Source organism: Oncorhynchus mykiss, chromosome 9 (assembly GCF_057628025.1).
Source record: "Oncorhynchus mykiss isolate SJ-2025 chromosome 9, ASM5762802v1, whole genome shotgun sequence".
Taxonomy (NCBI): Eukaryota; Metazoa; Chordata; class Actinopteri; order Salmoniformes; family Salmonidae; genus Oncorhynchus; species Oncorhynchus mykiss.
In genome coordinates, this window is record NC_143030.1 from 9,715,236 (window position 1) to 9,735,688 (window position 20,453).

At 46.6% G+C, this 20,453-nt stretch overlaps 1 protein-coding gene across 2 annotated transcripts; it reads left to right on the forward strand.

Moving 5' to 3' along the window:
* On the forward strand, positions 1 to 19,627 carry LOC110531362 (transmembrane protein 179B). 2 transcript variants are annotated; one of them, XM_036987213.2, is made up of 5 exons: positions 1 to 535; positions 9,558 to 9,754; positions 11,442 to 11,579; positions 15,213 to 15,291; positions 18,709 to 19,627. In XM_036987213.2, the coding sequence occupies exons 1-5, from the start codon at positions 437 to 439 to the stop codon at positions 18,847 to 18,849; spliced, it is 654 nt and encodes a 217-aa protein (XP_036843108.1). In that variant the 5' UTR covers positions 1 to 436; the 3' UTR covers positions 18,850 to 19,627. The 2 variants fall into 2 exon arrangements, with proteins under 2 accessions (XP_036843108.1, XP_090039558.1); XM_090183432.1 differs by lacking the exon at positions 15,213 to 15,291 and having other exon boundaries at positions 12 to 535.
* Positions 19,628 to 20,453: the final 826 nt, after the last annotated feature.

The following is a 20,453-nucleotide window of genomic DNA, read 5'->3' on the forward strand; positions in this document are numbered from 1 at the left end:
GAGTCAGTTCCAGAACGCGGGTATAAATGGTTGGAGCGCGTCCCCGCTACGTCTTTGTCAGTCAGTGTTGTATATTTAGCGAGTTCAGACCCCTCCAGCGACTTTTGTTGGTAAAAGAGGTTAGCAGCTACTGTTCAGGTTGCCATTGGGGAGTTTTGCCAACGGTTTGAGAGTTTCTATGGTTTTGATAGCATTTAGAGAGTTTTCCCACAGAAAATTCTGGAGAAGCTGTCTGTGCAACGGAAGTTACCGCAACAGCGCACAGGCAGAAAAGCACAAGGGGAGGGGACGGAAAACGCTCCGTCGGGGACTGCAGCGGTGCCACAGCAAGGCAGGTTGGTGCTGTGACGTCGTCGCGTCAACTGAAAAACGTAAAAACACCGCTGTCTGTCACGCGCTCCGGTAGACGGAGAGAGAGGGCTTGAACAGGGGGACCATGATGGTGATACCGTGGCTGCTTCTCCTTGAGATGGGCTTATACGCCAGTTCTTTCGTGTGTGGGATAGTCACGGCATCTTCTCTCACTATCGTACAGGTAAGAATATAACTTTGACTTCTTAAGTTAACTTTGCTGACAGTTTGTAATGTTGACCGATGTTTTGACTCGCAGTCTACTTTGGACAAAGTTTATGTCGCAGTTGCACAGTTTTGGCTTTGATTGACTTTCTAAGTCGACATTTCTTTATTGGAATCACCTGATGGGCTAAATCATTTCACTGGGGAGAATGTTAGGCCTAACTCTGGTATGTCTTATGAAGCGTCTGTACACCGTAGCTAACTTTTTTATTATCGCAGCAGAAAATACCTGTGGTAGAATATGGAGGTTTTCCTTAACTTCCTATAAGTCTTAACCAAATAGTAAGTTTGACAAGTGGCGGCCAAAAAGCACGCTACTTCGATACAGCTACGACCGGAAGTGACTTTTCGTTGAAGGTTAGGAGAGCGTTTTCCATGATGCTTTTCCTAACCATAATCGAATTATTTTAACCTGCTGCCTTAATTCTCCTAACCTGCTGCGAAAACGTTACTGCCAGTCGTAGCTTTATCGAAGTGCCGTGTTTTTAGGGTTAATCATTGGGTTAAATCACACTTCCCTACGAAAACAAAGTGAAAGTACAGTTTGTTCTCTACAATGGCAGGTTGAGAGAGTGAGAAATGAAATGGAAACTGTCCAGACATGCCTAATGACTGATCAATGCTTTACCCCAAAAATAGTGACACTCAAAGTTCAGGAAAACACTTGTGACTCAGTTCTTTCGACCAAACAAGACCATTATGGGGATTTATTATTAGTTCAAATTAAACCGGCAAGTTAACAAAGTTTACCCGACCAATACAGCTGCCGTCTCTCTCTCTCAAACTAGGCTACTTTCATAGTTTTACCCATTCATAACCTAGGCCTACTGTAACAGACCAGGAAGTGTAGCTAAAGATTGTGACTGGGTCGTCACAAGCCTCTATACCCACAAAATCACAAAACACATCCATTGCTAAAAAATTTATTTGCTTTGTCCTTTTTTGGGGGTGGGGTTACAGGTACAGGTACAATATTCATGTCAATTTACACTCAGTTTATACCACATGTACCCACCAACGACAAAAAAAGGAGAGAGAAATCATCATATTGATCACAGGATTTTGTATGTAAAGAAAAGAAGAACAAACAAGAGGTACGAATTGCACTTCTTAAAATGAGATTTAAACCTTAAAGTGAAACTACATCGCTAGCCTCTATCTGGGGTGTTTTTCCCAGCCTCCCTACATAATTATGGGTAATGAGCGGGTGTATAAAATAGTTTTAGTCACATACAACAGGTATTCGGACCTTGACAGTGAAATACTTCCTTACCAGCCCCTAATCAACAATGCAGTATTAAAAAAAAAAAATGAATAAGAGAGAAAAGTAACAAGGAATTAAAGAGCAGCACTAAATAACAATAGCGAGACTATACAGGGGGGTACCGGTACAGAGTTAATGTGGAGGCTATATACAGGGGGTACCAGTACAGAGTCAATGTGGAGGCTATATACAGGGGGTACAGAGTCAATGTGGAGGCTATATACAGGGGGTACAGAGTCAATGTGGAGGCTATATACAGAGGGTACCGATACAGAGTCAATGTGGAGGCTATATACAGGGGGTACCGATACAAAGTCAATGTGGAGGCTATATACAGGAGGGTACCGGTACAGAGTCAATGTGGAGGCTATATACAGGGGGTACCGATACAGAGTCAATGTGGAGGCTATATACAGGGGGTACCGGTACAGAGTCAAGGTGGAGGCTATATACAGGGGGTACCGATACAGAGTCAATGTGGAGGCTATATACAGGGGGTACCGGTACAGAGTCAATGTGGAGGCTATATACAGCGTGTACCGGTACAGAGTCAATGTGGAGGCTATATACAGGGGGTACCGGTACAGAGTCAATGTGGAGGCTATATACAGGGGGTACCGGTACAGAGTCAATGTGGAGGCTATATACAGGAGGGTACCGGTACAGAGTCAATGTGGAGGCTATATACAGGGTGTACCGGTACAGAGTTAATGTGTGAAGGCACCGGTTAGTTGAGGTAATATGTACATGTAGGTAGAGTCATTAAAGTGACTATGCATAGATGACAACAGAGAGTAGCAGCAGCGTGGAAGGGAGGGGGGGGCGGCAATGTGAAGAGTCTGGGTAGCCATTTGATTAGATGTTCAGGAGTCTTATGGCTTGGGGCTAGAAGCTGTTTTAGAAGCCTCTTGGACCTCTAGACTTGGAGCTCCGGTACCGCTTGTCATGCGGTAGCAGAGAGAACAGTCAATGACTAGGGTGGCTGGAGTCTACCCTCTGTAGTGTCTTGCGGTCGGAGGCCGAGCAGTTGCCATACCAAGCAGTGATGCAACCGATGGTGCAGCTGTAGAGCCTTTTTAGGATCTGAGGGCCCATGCCAAATATTTAAAGTCTCCTGCGGAGGAATAGGTTTTGTCGTACCCTCTTCACGACTGTCTTGGTGTGTTTGGACCATGTTAGTTTGTTGGTGATGTGGACACCAAGGAACTTGAAGCTCTCAACCTGCTCCACTACAGCCCCGTCGACGAGAATGGGGGCCTGCTCCACTACAGCCCCGTCGATGAGAATGGGGGCCTGCGCCACTACAGCCCCGTCGATGAGAATGGGGGCCTGCTCCACTACAGCCCCGTCGATGAGAATGGGGGCGTGCTCGGTCCTTTTTTTCCTGTAGTCCACAATCATCTCCTTTGTCTTGATCACGTGGAGGGAGAGGTTGTTGTCCTTGCACCACACTGTCAGGTCTCTGATTTCCTCCCTATAGGCTGTCTTGTCATTGTCGGTGATCAGGCCTACCACTGTTGTGTCATCTGCAAACTTTATGAGGGTGTTGGAGTCGTGCCTGGCCATGCAATCATGAGTGAACAGAGAGTACAGGAGGGGACTGAGCACGCACCCCTGAGGGGCCCCCGTGTTGAGGATCAGTGTGGCGGATGTGTTGTTACCTATCCTTACCACCTGGGAGCGGCCCATCAGGAAGTCCAGGATCTAGTTGCAGAGGGAGGTGTTTAGTCACAGGGTCCTTAATTTATTGATGAGCTTTGAGGGCACTATGGTGTTGGAATGCTGAGCTGTAGTGAATGAATAGCATTCTCTCATAGGTGTTCCTTTTGTCCAAGTGGGAAAGGGCAGTGTGGAGTGCAATAGAGATGGCATCTGTGGATCTGTTGGGGCGGTATGCAAATTGGAGTGGGTCTAGGGTTCCTGGGATAATGGTGTTGTGAGCCATGACCAGCCTTTGAAAGCACTTCATGGCTACAGATGTGAGTGCTACAGGTCGGTAGTCATTTAGACAGGTTACCTTCGTGTTCTTGGGCACAGGGACTATGGTGGTCTGCTTGAAACATGTTGGTATTACAGACTCAGACAGTGAAGAGGTTGAAAATGTCAGTGAAGACACTTGCCAATTGGTCAGCGCATGCTTGCAGTACACATCCTGGTAATCCGTCTGGCCCTGCTGCCTTGTGAATGTTGACCTGTTTAAAGGTCTTATTCTAATCAGCTGTGGCAAGCGTGATTAGTCTTCCAAAACAGCTGGTGCTCTCATGCATGTTTCAGTGTTATTTGCATCAAAGCGAGCGTAGAAGTAGTTTAGCTCATCTGGTAGGCTCGTGTCACTGGGCAGCTCTCGGCTGTGCTTCCCTTTGTAGTCTGTAATGGTTTGCCAAGCCCTGCCACATCCAACAAGCGTCTGAGCCGGTGTTGTACGATTCGATCTCAGTCCTGTATTGATACTATGCCTGTTTGATGGTTCGTCGGAGGGCATAGCGGGATTTCTTATAAGCTTCCGGATGAGTTCTGTTCCTTGAAAGCGGCAGCTCTACCCTTTAGCTCAGTGAGGATGCTGCCTGTAATCCATGCATTCTGGTTGGGGTATGTACGTACGATCACTGTGGGGACGACATCATTGATGAGCGTATTGATGAAGCTAGTGACTGATATGGTGTACTCCTCAATGCCATCGGAGGAATCCCGGAACATGTTCCAGTCTGTGATAGCAAAACAGTCCTTAAACTTTACACCTGCTTCATCTGACCACTTTTTTTATAGACCGAGTCACTGCTGCTTCCTGCTTTAATTTTTGCTTGTAAGCAGGAATCAGGAGGATAGAATTATGGTCAGATTTGTCAGAGGGAGAGCTTTGTATGTGTATCTGTGTGAAGTATATGTGGTCCAGAGTAAAAAATAATAATAATAATGTTTTCCTCTGGTTGCACATTTCAACATGCTGATAGAAATTTGAGAAAACAGATTTAAGTTTCCCTGCATTAAAGTCCCCGGCGACTAGGAGTGCCGCCTCTGGGTGAGCGGTTTCTTGTTTGCTTATGGCGGAATACAGCTCATTCAATGCTGTCTTAGGGCCATCCTCTGACTGTGGTGGTAGGTAAACGGCTACAAAGAATATAGATAAACTCTCTCGGGAGGTAATGTGGTCTACAGCTTATCATGAAACTCTACCTCAGGCAAGCAATAGCTCGAGACTTCCTTAGATATCGTGCACCAGCTGTTTTTTTACAAAAATACATAGTCCCCCGCCCCTTGTCTTACCAGGCGCCGCTGTTCTATCCTGCTGATACATCGTATAACCAGATTGATATTGTCGTCGTTCAGCCACGACTCAGTGAAGAATAATATGTTTTTAATGTCCCGTTGGGAGTTTAATCTTCCACGTAACTTGTCGATTTTATTCTCCAAGGATTGCACGTTTGCTAGCAGAATGGAGGGAAGTGGGGTTTTCACGGGGATCGGCGCCTGTTCCTGAGGAAGCAGTATATCCTTCGCATCGGGCTTGTCATATTCATCGGGCTTCATCGGGCTTGTGATATTCTTTTTACATACAGCCCTATTAATTTGAGCCGGAATACACTGAAGAGGAGTTCAGAAGTAGAAAACAAGAATTGTGAGACCAGCGAGCAGCGATGAGGAAGCCGCGATCAGACTCCGACTGGAGTGGCCTATGCAGGTGTTGTCCCGACTGGTGTGGCCCATGCAGGTGTTGTCCCGACTGGTGTGGCCCGTGCAGGTGTTGTCCCGACTGGTGTGGCCCGTGCAGGTGTTGTCCCGACTGGTGTGGCCCGTGCAGGTGTTGTCCCGACTGGTGTGGCCCATGCAGGTGTTGTCCCGACTGGTGTGGCCTATGCAGGTGTTGTCCCGACTGGTGTGGCCTATGCAGGTGTTGTCCCGCCTGGTGTGGCCTATGCAGGTGTTGTCCCGCCTGGTGTGGCCTATGCAGGTGTTGTCCCGCCTGGTGTGGCCTATGCAGGTGTTGTCCCGCCTGGTGTGGCCTATGCAGGTGTTGTCCCGCCTGGTGTGGCCTATGCAGGTGTTGTCCCGCCTGGTGTGGCCTATGCAGGTGTTGTCCCGCCTGGTGTGGCCTATGCAGGTGTTGTCCCGACTGGTGTGGCCCGTGCAGGTGTTGTCCAGCCATGACGAAAAGAAGAGGGATGTCTGTGCTGCTACGAATTCGATGGAATAGTTGTTACTGGAGAGGGTCACGGCACACACCATTTATCGTGTGACAGACCACCGTTTTAGTTTTTTTTTTAAATAGAGGTGTGCTGGAGACGTTCTTCAGAACCCACAAGATGGCGTCGACCAGCTCGACTGGGAGGGCAAATGGCAAACGAGTAAGTTATTTTTTTTTGCCGTCGGTAGCAAGCTAGCAAAATAAGCTCTGTTTTCACACACGGCTGTATTGTTCCTGATCAATTCGGCAGTAACGGGTCTTTCTTGTGCCACTACAAGCCAAGCTAACTAAGTTGAGCTAGCTAGCTTTGTTTTCCACCTGGGAGTGGGCCGGGCTCCCCAATCAGAATTAGTTTTTTCCCCACGAAAGGGGTTTATTACAGACAGAAATACTCTTCACTTTCATTAGCTGTCTGGGTGGAAGCGGCTTATGGTAGATAAATTAACATTAAAGTCTCTGGCAACAGCTCTGGTGAACATTCCTGCAGTCAGCATGCCAATTGCACACTCCCTCAAAACTTGAGACATCAGTGGCGTTGTGTGTGCACATTTTAGTGGTCTTTTATTGTCCCCCAGCACAAGGTGCACCTGTGTAATGATCATGCAGTTTTATCAGCTTCTTGATATGCCTCACCTGTCAGGTGGATGGATTAGCGCAGGGAACATTTATGCAGTCTTTTATTTCCGTACATGAAACATGGGACCATCACTTTACCTGTTGTGTTTTTGTTCAGTGTATGTCATACAATACCACCACTGTTCCTGCATACTGCTGTGTAAACTCACCTCGGTTGTCCAGCGCAAATAAACATTTGTCATGAATACAAGTCATGTCTACTTATTTGCTATATATTGACAGACTAATCTCCTGTTTTATTGAAACACGTTTTAATTTTTCAACAAATGTAAAGTTTATATGATACAGTAGCTAGCTACTAAAGACATTTCATGATTATCTGAAATGAACGGATCAATAAGTTGAAGTCAACATTTCATTGGTTTCTGATGCAGCTGGAAACATTTAGTCACGTGTCAGTACATTTGTAAAAAATGATATAAAACATTTGATCAAACACGGTTATATACATATGTACAACAGCTAGCAATATCTAGACATTGTTGCAGTTGTGAGCATACTAGGCATTCTATATTATACTACTACAACAGTCTAACTGAATATGAATGTATTGTTGGTTCCAGAATGTTCCAGGCAGGTTCTAGAATGTTCTTTTAGCTGGTGAACCTCATCTTGTTGGCCAATGGCTGCTGGCTAATGGCTGCTGGTCTGGCAGAACTTTTTTTATTTTGCTCCTTTGCACACCAGTATCTCTACTTGCACATTCATCTTCTGCACATCTATCACTCCAGTGTTTATTTGTTAAATTGTAATTATTTCGCCACTACGGCCTATTTTATTTCCTTACCTCCCTAATCTTAATTCATTTGAACACACTGTATATAGACTTTTTCTATTGTGTTATTGACTGTATGTTTGTTTTATTCCATGTGTAACTCTGTGTTGTTTGTGTCGCACTGCTTTGCTTTATCTTGGCCACGTCACCTTTGTAAACGAGAACGTGTTCTCAACTGGCCTACCTGGTGAAAAAAAAAAAAAAATTGACTTCATGATCTTGGTTCCAGAATGTTCTTCAGCTGGTGAACCTCATCTTGTTGGCCAATGGCAGTTGGTCTGGCAGAACTTCATGAGCTCCATGACATTGGACTCTTAGACTAGACACTTTGGCTCTTGCCAGCCCCAGTCTTTTCCTCTTCAGAGTCAGATGGTGAGCTTGAGTTCCCAGCAGAAAGCTTTCATCCAATAAGGTCTACAGCATCTCTACTACATAAAGCTGGTGTCAAGGTCAGCAGCAGGGTAAATCTGTAGGACAAACACCAGTCAGTGGTTAACCAGCATTTTACTACTTTGTCCCCATCAATACACACTTAGTTTAGTAGGATGGAGGCTCCTATAGCTGTATGGATCTATAACTGCTACAGTGTAGTTTAGTAGGATGGAGGATCTATAGCTGTATGGATCTGTAACTGCTACAGTGTAGTTTAGTAGGATGGAGGCTCTATAGCTGTATGGATCTGTAACTGCTACAGTGTAGTTTAGTAGGATGGAGGCTCTATAGCTGTATGGATCTGTAACTGCTACAGTGTAGTTTAGTAGGATGGAGGCTCTATAGCTGTATGGATCTGTAACTGCTACAGTTTAGTAGGATGGAGGATCCTATAGCTGTACGGATCTGTAACTGCTACAGTGTAGTTTAGTAGGATGGAAGATCTATAGCTGTATGGATCTGTAACTGCTACAGTGTAGTTTAGTAGGATGGAGGCTCTATAGTTGTATGGATCTGTAACAGTAAGTGTTTTAAATATTTTTAAAAAAATTATTTCGCGCTGATTATTGACGTTACTAAACATTTTAAAACACAGCTTTGGGATTGCAGTTCAGATGAGCCAGTTGTGGGCGAAGTGAATGGCTGAACTTTAAGGGAGAATGCTGCCAACCGTTTCAAAGCTAATTTAGGCCTAGCTCCAGTATATTTATTTACTCAACGTGGAGTCATGGAAATATTTAGCAAAGGTGACTTACACTAGTTCCTAGTGCTGAGCTTGATGTTGATGTCGCTGCAGATGTTGATGGGATTAGAACACAGGCCAGTCACATTAGCCTCTGCGGTAGTTAGCTAGGTCGCTAAGTTAGCTACGTCCGTACCTCTGCTCAACTTCTTGATAAGGTAATTTATGACATGACTGTACTTGCTTGTAGTTTGTACAGCTAGGTACTGAGCACCACACCGGGACTAAAACGTACGTTGTTGTCTACACAAAAATAAACGGTTATTCACAAGCTGCTGATCTATGAACGAGTGGCTGGTCCAGTGATTAACGTTAGCTACCTGTTGACACCCAGGATCCACCTCGACAGGGGGCGGTACTACATCCTGAAGTCGCTATGAATTCTGGATATTGTGGTTTGCTTACAACCAGGAAATGTAAATGGCCTGTTTCTAAAGTGGAGATTCAAAAGCTGAGTGTAGTCAGGAAATTCATTAAAAAAACGTTTACACATGTTAATATATATATATATATATATATATATATATATATATATATATATATATATATATATATATATATATATATATATATATATATATATATATATATATATATATATATATATATATATATATATATATATATTAGTAAATGTCTTTACCAACATTGCTAATCGTATGCCTAAAACCAAAAAGCATTTTATTTTTGCAAATTCTGACTTTTGAATTCTGATTTCTTTGGGGGAACTCTGTTAGAATCATAAAATACACAATGTGCAATTATGAAATGTTGTTTGCATCATCAGTTTTTGTTATGTCAGTCAGAAGTTATCTGAACTCATTATCATGGTCTATTTACTGGGCGGGGAGGGTCCCATTTGTTAGTCTCACCCAAATATAAACTTTTTCACAGCTATGTAGGTAGACTACTAATGAACTCAACCAATGCGGATGCTCTCTCTTTCCAGGGTAGCTTCGGGGGGCTCTGTATGCTCTATGGAACAGTGAACCATAACTCCTCATCAGGCTCCATATTGGTCCAGACCTCCAGCTCTCCTTCTCTCTGTTACTTTGTCTCTGCTATCTCAGTGTGTGTAGCAGTGTTCTGTTTCTCTATATCACTGTACTGGATATATACATGCTGCCTGGATGGAGGGGTTAACAGGTAAGTGGGAAGGGGGGGGGGGGGTTGTGTGTGTGTGTGACGGGGTTTGTGTGTGTACATACGGTATTTTACATGACTCATTGGTGGGTGTGACACAGTCCTATGAGACTTTCTGAGTGTGTGTGTGTGTCACGCCAAGGCTGGCTTTTTCCACATTTTGTTACGTTACAGCCTTATTGTAAAATGGATTAAATGTATTTACCATCATCAATCTACACACAATACCCCATAATATCAAAGTGAAAACAGATTGTTTGAAATTTGCACAAATTTATGGCAAATAAATAAACAGACCTTATTTACATAAGTATTCAGACCCTTTGATATGAGACTTGAAATTGAGCTCAGAAGCATTCTGTTTTCATTGATCATCCTTGAGATGTTTCTACAACTTGATTGGAGTCCACCTGTGGTAAATTCAATTGATTGGACATGCTTTGGAACGACACACACCTGTCCTATATAAGGTCCCACAGTAGACAGTGCATGTCAGAGCAGAAACCAAGCCATGAGGACGAAGGAATTATCCGCAGAGCTCAGAGACAGGATTGTGTCGAGGCACAGATCTGGGGAAGGGTACACAAAAAAATGTTTGCAGCATTGAAGGTCCCCAAGAACACAGTGGCCTTCATCATTCTTAAATGGAAGAAGTTTGGAACCACCAAGAAGCTTCCTAGAACTGGCTGCCCAGCCAAACTGAGCAATCGGTAGAGAAGGGCCTTGGTCAGCGAGGTGACCAAGAACCTGATGGTCACTCTGACAGAGCTCCAGAGTTCCTCTGTGGAGATGGGAGAACCTTCCAGAAGGACAACCATCTCTGCAGCATTCCACCAAACAGGCCTTTATGGTAGAGTGGCCAGACGGAAGCCACTCCTCAGTAAAAGGCACATGACAGCCTGCTTGGAGTTTGCCAAAAGCCACCTAAAGACTCTCAAACCATGAGAATCAAGATTCTCTGGTTTGATGAAACCAAGATTGAACTATTTGGCCTGAATGCCAAGCGTCACGTCTGGAGGAAACCTGGCACCATCCCTACGGTGAAGCATGGTGGTGGCAGCATCCCTACGGTGAAGCATGGTGGTGGCAGCATCATGTCTGGAGGAAACCTGGCACCATCGCTACGGTGAAGCATGGTGGTGGCAGCATCATGCTGTGGGGATGTTTTTCACGTGTTAATTTTCTGAAAAATAGCTGTGCAGCAACGCCCCCCATCCAAACTGCCAGAGCTTGAGAGGATCTGCAGAGAAGAATGGGAGAAACTCCCCAAATACAGGTGTGCCAAGCTTGTAGTGTCATACCCAAGAAGACTCAAGGCTGTAATCGCTGCCAAAGATGCTTCAACAAAGTACTGAGTAAAGGGTCTGAATACTAATGTAGATGTAATGGTCCAGTTTATCTTTAATACATTTGCTAAAATGCCTAAACCTGTTTTTGTTTTTTTTGCTTTGTCATTATGGGGTATTGTGATGTCATTATGGGGTATTGTGATGTCATTATGGGGTATTGTGATGTCATTATGGGGTATTGTGTGCAGATTGATGATTAGGGGGGGGGGGGTCTGTAATGTAACACAAGGTGGAACAGCTCAAAGGTCTGAGTACTTCCCGAAGATGTTCACGTTTTGAAACCCAGAATTCAACAGTCCGCAATGTCTATCTAACCTTATGACCTGTGTGTGTGTTTCCAGAGAGCGTCTATGGCTCAACGTGACCCTGGTGGTGTGTGGCGTGTTTCTCTTCTTCCTCCTGGTGACGGGCTGTGTGTTGAAGGTCGGAAGAGACTCTCTGTGTGACTCTGTCCTACACGCTGTCCCCAACGTCACCAGGTACCATAACATCCTCTAGATACACAACTTCTGCAGTGACGTTTCTTCATGTTAAATCTGTGGTTACTGCTACTACCACTGCAAGTAGACGAGAAAAATAAACTAAATGTTATTGGTCATGTGACTAATAGAACAGGTGTAGACTTTACCGGGCAAATTTTACGTACAAGCTTTATCCCAACAATGCAAAATAAAAGAAGAAATAGTAACACAATAAAATAACAATAATGAGGTTATATACAAGGAGTAGCAGTACTGAGTCTATATGTAGGGGTACCAGGTGGTAATGAGGCTATATGTAGGGGTACCAGGTGGTACTGAGTCTATATATAGGGGTACCAGGTGGTGATGAGGCTATATACAAGGAGTAGCAGTACTGAGTCTATATGTAGGGGTACCAGGTGGTAATGAGGTTGTATACAAGGAGTAGCAGTACTGAGTCTATATGTAGGGGTACCAGGTGGTGATGAGGCTATATACAAGGAGTAGCAGTACTGAGTCTATATGTAGGGGTACCAGGTGGTAATGAGGTTGTATACAAGGAGTAGCAGTACTGAGTCTATATGTAGGGGTACCAGGTGGTGATGAGGTTATATACAAGGAGTAGCAGTACTGAGTCTATATGTAGGGGTACCAGGTGGTAATGAGGTTGTATACAAGGAGTAGCAGTACTGAGTCTATATGTAGGGGTACCAGGTGGTAACGAGGTTGTATACAAGGAGTAGCAGTACTGAGTCTATATGTAGGGGTACCAGGTGGTAATGAGGTTGTATACAAGGAGTAGCAGTACTGAGTCTATATGTAGGGGTACCAGGTGGTAATGAGGTTGTATACAAGGAGTAGCAGTACTGAGTCTATATGTAGGGGTACCAGGTGGTAATGAGGTTATATACAAGGAGTAGCAGTACTGAGTCTATATATAGGGGTACCAGGTGGTAATGAGGCTATATGTAGGGGTACCAGGTGGTACTGAGTCTATATATAGGGGTACCAGGTGGTAATGAGGCTATATGTAGGGGTACCAGGTGGTACTGAGTCTATATGTAGGGGTACCAGGTGGTAATGAGGCTATATGTAGGGGTACCAGGTGGTACTGAGTCTATATGTAGGGGTACCAGGTGATAATGAGGCTATATGCAGGGGTACCAGGTGGTACTGAGTCTATATGTAGGGGTACCAGGTGGTAATGAGGCTATATGTAGGGGTACCAGGTGGTACTGAGTCTATATGTAGGGGTACCAGGTGGTAATGAGGCTATATGTAGGGGTACCAGGTGGTACTGAGTCTATATGTAGGGGTACCAGGTGGTAATGAGGCTATATGTAGGGGTACCAGGTGGTACTGAGTCTATATATAGGGGTACCAGGTGGTAATGAGGCTATATGTAGGGGTACCAGGTGGTACTGAGTCTATATGTAGGGGTACCAGGTGGTAATGAGTCTATATGTAGGAGTACCAGGTGGTAATGAGGCTATATGTAGGGGTACCAGGTGGTACTGAGTCTATATATAGGGGTACCAGGTGGTAATGAGGCTATATGTAGGGGTACCAGGTGGTAATGAGGCTATATGTAGGGGTACCAGGTGGTACTGAGTCTATATGTAGGGGTACCAGGTGGTAATGAGGATATATGTAGGGGTACCAGGTGGTACTGAGTCTATATGTAGGGGTACCAGGTGGTAATGAGGCTATATGTAGGGGTACCAGGTGGTACTGAGTCTATATGTAGGGGTACCAGGTGGTAATGAGGCTATATGCAGGGGTACCAGGTGGTACTGAGTCTATATGTAGGGGTACCAGGTGGTAATGAGGCTATATGTAGGGGTACCAGGTGGTACTGAGTCTATATGTAGGGGTACCAGGTGGTAATGAGGTTGTATACAAGGAGTAGCAGTACTGAGTCTATATGTAGGGGTACCAGGTGGTAATGAGGTTATATACAAGGAGTAGCAGTACTGAGTCTATATATAGGGGTACCAGGTGGTAATGAGGCTATATGTAGGGGTACCAGGTGGTACTGAGTCTATATATAGGGGTACCAGGTGGTAATGAGGCTATATGTAGGGGTACCAGGTGGTACTGAGTCTATATGTAGGGGTACCAGGTGGTAATGAGGATATATGTAGGGGTACCAGGTGGTACTGAGTCTATATGTAGGGGTACCAGGTGGTAATGAGGCTATATGTAGGGGTACCAGGTGGTACTGAGTCTATATGTAGGGGTACCAGGTGATAATGAGGCTATATGCAGGGGTACCAGGTGGTACTGAGTCTATATGTAGGGGTACCAGGTGGTAATGAGGCTATATGTAGGGGTACCAGGTGGTACTGAGTCTATATGTAGGGGTACCAGGTGGTAATGAGGCTATATGTAGGGGTACCAGGTGGTACTGAGTCTATATGTAGGGGTACCAGGTGGTAATGAGGCTATATGTAGGGGTACCAGGTGGTACTGAGTCTATATATAGGGGTACCAGGTGGTAATGAGGCTATATGTAGGGGTACCAGGTGGTACTGAGTCTATATGTAGGGGTACCAGGTGGTAATGAGTCTATATGTAGGGGTACCAGGTGGTAATGAGGCTATATGTAGGGGTACCAGGTGGTACTGAGTCTATATATAGGGGTACCAGGTGGTAATGAGGCTATATGTAGGGGTACCAGGTGGTAATGAGGCTATATGTAGGGGTACCAGGTGGTACTGAGTCTATATGTAGGGGTACCAGGTGGTAATGAGGATATATGTAGGGGTACCAGGTGGTACTGAGTCTATATGTAGGGGTACCAGGTGGTAATGAGGCTATATGTAGGGGTACCAGGTGGTACTGAGTCTATATGTAGGGGTACCAGGTGGTAATGAGGCTATATGCAGGGGTACCAGGTGGTACTGAGTCTATATGTAGGGGTACCAGGTGGTAATGAGGCTATATGTAGGGGTACCAGGTGGTACTGAGTCTATATGTAGGGGTACCAGGTGGTAATGAGGCTATATGTAGGGGTACCAGGTGGTACTGAGTCTATATGTAGGGGTACCAGGTGGTAATGAGGCTATATGTAGGGGTACCAGGTGGTACTGAGTCTATATGTAGGGGTACCAGGTGGTAATGAGGCTATATGTAGGGGTACCAGGTGGTACTGAGTCTATATGTAGGGGTACCAGGTGGTAATGAGGCTATATGTAGGGGTACCAGGTGGTAATGAGGCTATATGTAGGGGTACCAGGTGGTAATGAGGCTATATGTAGGGGTACCAAGTGGTAATGAGGCTATATGTAGGGGTACCAGGTGGTAATGAGGCTATATGTAGGGGTACCAGGTGGTAATGAGGCTATATGTAGGGGTACCAGGTGGTAATGAGGCTATATGTAGGGGTACCAGGTGGTAATGAGGCTATATGTAGGGGTACCAGGTGGTAATGAGGCTATATGTAGGGGTACCAGGTGGTAATGAGGCTATATGTAGGGGTACCAGGTGGTAATGAGGCTACATGTAGGGGTACCAGGTGGTAATGAGTCAATATGGACTTCTCTTTTCTTCAGATGTCATGGGTTCTGAATTGTGTGGGCAGTAATAGTTTGTAAACTGTGTAAACATTCCTCTAGAAAATGTTTGAATTCTGAATTTACTCCCATCTAGATGTGAACAGGCTCAGTCTAGGACCTGGATCAGTCCTTACACGGGAACGCAGTTCTACACTGGACTGTACAACGCAGGGGTCAGTATTAACAGAGTTATACACTGTACAGGTCTGGGGTCAGCATTAACAGAGTTATACACTGGACTGTACAGGTCTGGGGTCAGCATTAACAGAGTTATACACTGGACTGTACAGGTCTGGGGTCAGTATTAACAGAGTTATACACTGGACTGTACAGGTCAGGGGTCAGTATTAACAGAGTTATACACTGTACAGGTCTGGGGTCAGCATTAACAGAGTTATACACTGGACTGTACAGGTCTGGGGTCAGTATTAACAGACAGTTCTACACTGGACTGTACAGGTCTGGGGTCAGTATTAACAGACAGTTCTACACTGGACTGTACAGGTCAGGGGTCAGTATTAACAGAGTTATACACTGGACTGTACAGGTCTGGGGTCAGTATTAACAGACAGTTCTACACTGGACTGTACAGGTCTGGGGTCAGCATTAACAGACAGTTCTACACTGGACTGTACAGGTCTGAGGTCAGTATTAACAGACAGTTCTACACTGGACTGTACAGGTCTGGGGTCAGCATTAACAGACAGTTCTACACTGGACTGTACAGGTCTGGGGTCAGTATTAACAGACAGTTCTACACTGGACTGTACAGGTCTGGGGTCAGTATTTAACAGACAGTTCTACACTGGACTGTACAGGTCTGGGGTCAGCATTAACAGACAGTTCTACACTGGACTGTACAACGCTGGGGTCAGCATTAACAGACAGTTCTACACTGGACTGTACAGGTCTGGGGTCAGTATTAACAGACAGTTCTACACTGGACTGTACAGGTCTGGGGTCAGTATTAACAGACAGTTCTACACTGGACTGTACAGGTCTGGGGTCAGTATTAACAGGAAGTTATGACATCAGATCTCATTAACAGAGACTTTTATTTGCTTCTACTCTCTCCCTCCCTTCTACTCTCTCCCTTCTACTCTCTCCCTTCTACTCTCTCCCTTCTACTCTCTCTCTCCCTTCTACTCTCTCTCTCCCTTCTACTCTCTCTCTCCCTTCTACTCTCTCCCTCCCTTCTACTCTCTCCCTCCCTTCTACTCTCTCCCTCCCTTCTACTCTCTCCCTCCCTCCCTCCCTTCTACTCTCTCCCTCCCTCCCTCCCTTCTACTCTCTCCCTCCCTCCCTCCCTTCTACTCTCTCCCTCCCTCCCTCCCTTCTACTCTCTCCCTCCCTCCCTCCCTTCTACTCCCTCCCTCCCTCCCTCCCTCTCTCCCTTCTACTCTCTCCCTCCCTCCCTCTCTCCCTTCTACTCTCTCTCTCCCTCCCTCCCTCCCTTCTACTCTCCCTCCCTCCCTCCCTCCCTTCTACTCTCTCCCTCCCTCCCTTCTACTCTCTCCCTCCCTCCCTCCCTTCTACTCTCTCCCTCCCTCCCTCCCTTCTACTCTCTCCCTCCCTCCCTCCCTTCTACTCTCTCCCTCCCTCCCTCCCTTCTACTCTCTCCCTCTCTCCCTCCCTTCTACTCTCTCCCTCCCTCTCTCCCTTCTACTCTCTCTCTCCCTCTCTCCCTTCTACTCTCCCCCTCCCTCCCTTCTACTCTCCCCCTCCCTCCCTTCTACTCTCTCCCTCCCTCCCTTCTACTCCCTCCCTCCCTCCCTTCTACTCTCTCCCTCCCTCCCTCTCTCCCTCTCTCTCTCCCTTCTACTCTCTCCCTTCTACTCTCTCCCTCCCTCTCTCTCCTTCTACTCTCTCCCTTCTACTCTCTCCCTCCCTCTCTCTCCTTCTACTCTCTCCCTTCTACTCCCTCCCTCTCTCCTTCTACTCTCTCCCTTCTACTCTCTCTCTCCCTTCTACTCTCTCCCTTCTACTCTCTCCCTTCTACTCTCTCCCTCCCTCCCTCCCTTCTACTCTCTCTCTCCCTCCCTCCCTCCCTTCTACTCTCTCCCTCCCTCCCTCCCTTCTACTCTCTCCCTCCCTCCCTCCCTTCTACTCTCTCCCTCCCTCTCTCCCTTCTACTCTCTCTCCCTCCTCCCTTCTACTCTCCCCCTCCCTCCCACTCTCCCCCTCCCTCCCTTCTACTCTCCCCCTCCCTCCCTTCTACTCTCTCCCTCTCTCCCTTCTACTCTCTCCCTCCCTCCCTCTCTCCCTCTCTCTCTCCCTTCTACTCTCTCCCTTCTACTCTCTCCCTCCCTCTCTCTCCTTCTACTCTCTCCCTTCTACTCTCTCCCTCCCTCTCTCTCCTTCTACTCTCTCCCTTCTACTCTCTCCCTCCTGCTTCTCTCCCTCTCTCCCTCCCTCTCTCCTTCTACTCTCTCCCTCCCTCTCTCCTTCTACTCTCTCCCCTCCCTCCCTCCCTTCTACTCTCTCCCTCCCTCCCTCCCTTCTACTCTCTCCCTCCCTCCCTCCCTTCTACTCTCTCCCTCCCTCCCTCCCTTCTACTCTCTCCCTCCCTCCCTCCCTTCTACTCTCTCCCTCCCTCCCTCCCTTCTACTCTCTCCCTCCCTCCCTCCCTTCTACTCTCTCCCTCCCTCCCTCCCTTCTACTCTCTCCCTCCCTCCCTCCCTTCTACTCTCTCCCTCTCTCCCTTCTACTCTCCCCCTCCCTCCCTTCTACTCTCTCCCTCTCTCCCTTCTACTCTCTCCCTCCCTCCCTCCCTTCTACTCCCTCTCTCCCTCTCTCTCTCCCTTCTACTCTCTCCCTCCCTCTCTCTCCTTCTACTCTCTCCCTTCTACTCTCTCCCTCCCTCTCTCTCCTTCTACTCTCTCCCTTCTACTCCCTCCCTCTCTCCCTTCTACTCTCTCCCTTCTACTCTCTCCCTTCTACTCTCTCCCTTCTACTCTCTCCCTTCTACTCTCTCCCTTCTACTCTCTCTCTCCCTTCTACTCTCTCCCTTCTACTCTCTCTCTCCCTTCTACTCTCTCCCTTCTACTCTCTCCCTTCTACTCTCTCTCTCCCTTCTACTCTCTCCCTTCTACTCTCTCCCTCCCTTCTACTCTCTCCCTCCCTTCTACTCTCTCCCTCCCTTCTACTCTCTCCCTCCCTCTATCCCTTCTACTCTCTCTCCCTCTCTCCCTTCTACTCTCCCCCTCCCTCCCTTCTACTCTCCCCCTCCCTCCCTTCTACTCACTCCCTCTCTCCCTTCTACTCTCTCCCTCCCTCCCTCTCTCCCTCTCTCTCTCCCTTCTACTCTCTCCCTTCTACTCTCTCCCTCCCTCTCTCTCCTTCTACTCTCTCCCTTCTACTCTCTCCCTCCCTCTCTCTCCTTCTACTCTCTCCCTTCTACTCTCTCCCTCCTGCTTCTCTCCCTCTCTCCCTCTCTCCCTCCCTCTCTCCCTCTCTCTCTCCTTCTACTCTCTCCCTCCTGCTTCTCTCCCTCTCTCCCTCCCTCCTTCCTCTCTCTCTCCCTCTCTCTCTCCTTCTACTCTCTCCCACCTTCCTCTCTCCCTCTCTCCCTCCCTCCTTCCTCTCTCCAGACAGCAGTGTGGGTGAACTTATTTTTCTGGATTCTGATTGGCATACTGGTGGTGATCCAGAGAGGTCAAGGGTCAGATTCCAGAATGATGACGCCCTCTGAGACCGAACGTCTTTTCCCAGGCCAGGCCCAGCAGCAGTGACTCATAACCGTCTCGCCGTACGACCTGTTGGCGAGGCGCTCAAACACACACACACATATCTAACACTCCTCACTGTTTGACCTGTAAGAGAATGAATGAACCGTGTGTGTGTGTGTGTGTGTGTGTGTGTGTGAGGCTGTGTAGGTCTCTCACACAGTCACTCTTCTACAGCTGTTCCTGGGCTCGGTGTGTGTGTGGACCTCTGGGTACTGCAGCCTAGTGAAGCAGAGATGGTCTACACTGGAATAAATAATATTAGATATGGTGTGACATGTAATGTCACTGTTCACCTGGTTTTGAAACAGTGTAACTGAGAACAATTCATGTACCTTTTTGTGAAGCTCTTATACATTTCTCTGTGGTCCCTCCATCCGCAGTCCTTTAGTTCTTGTATTTTGGGAGAGAGGTGTGTGTGTGTGTGAGTGAGTGAGACTGGCTTACAGGGACATCAATTGTCTCAGATAATATCTCTCCGTGTGTGTGTGTGTCCACTCAAGACCACAGACAAACCAAGTCACAGTCGGCATTGTCACACTGTCCTACGCAAACACACACTAAGATTCCTTCCTGGTTATTAAGAAGCCATTTTGTTACATCATTCTCTTTCTGCCTGCAATTATTTGTACTTTTTTTAATGAATATTGAAAAGCAAATATGTGTTTTGATTTGAGTGAGGTATTGATGTTTTTTTACAGAACTTTCTAAAACAGTTATCGACCAATAACAGTAGGTGTGAGCAGAGCATCTTGACCAATAAAGACGCATTGGTTTGTCAGATATCCTTCCCTTCTTATTGTAGTTTCCATCAGCATGTTTACATGCTCTCCCAGGCTGTTTCTTTACAACGCTAAGCTACTGTAGGCCAGCCAGATGTTTACATGCTCTCCCAGGCTGTTTCTTTACAACGCTAAGCTACTGTAGGCCAGCCAGATGTTTACATGCTCTCCCAGGCTGTTTCTTTACAACGCTAAGCTACTGTAGGCCAGCCAGATGTTTACATGCTCTCCCAGGCTGTTTCTTTACAACGCTAAGCTACTGTAGGCCAGCCAGATGTTTACATGCGCTCTCCCAGGCTGTTTCTTTACAACGCTAAGCTACTGTAGGCCAGCCAGATGTTTACATGCTCTCTCCCAGGCTGTTTCTTTACAACGCTAAGCTACTGTAGGCCAGCCAGATGTTTACATGCTCTCTCCCAGGCTGTTTCTTTACAACGCTAAGCTACTGTAGGCCAGCCAGATGTTTACATGCTCTCCCAGGCTGTTTCTTTACAACGCTAAGCTACTGTAGGCCAGCCAGATGTTTACATGCTCTCTCCCAGGCTGTTTCTTTACAACGCTAAGCTACTGTAGGCCAGCCAGATGTTTACATGCTCTCCCAGGCTGTTTCTTTACAACGCTAAGCTACTGTAGGCCAGCCAGATGTTTACATGCTCTCCCAGGCTGTTTCTTTACAACGCTAAGCTACTGTAGGCCAGCCAGATGTTTACATGCGCTCTCCCAGGCTGTTTCTTTACAACGCTAAGCTACTGTAGGCCAGCCAGATGTTTACATGCTCTCTCCCAGGCTGTTTCTTTACAACGCTAAGCTACTGTAGGCCAGCCAGAT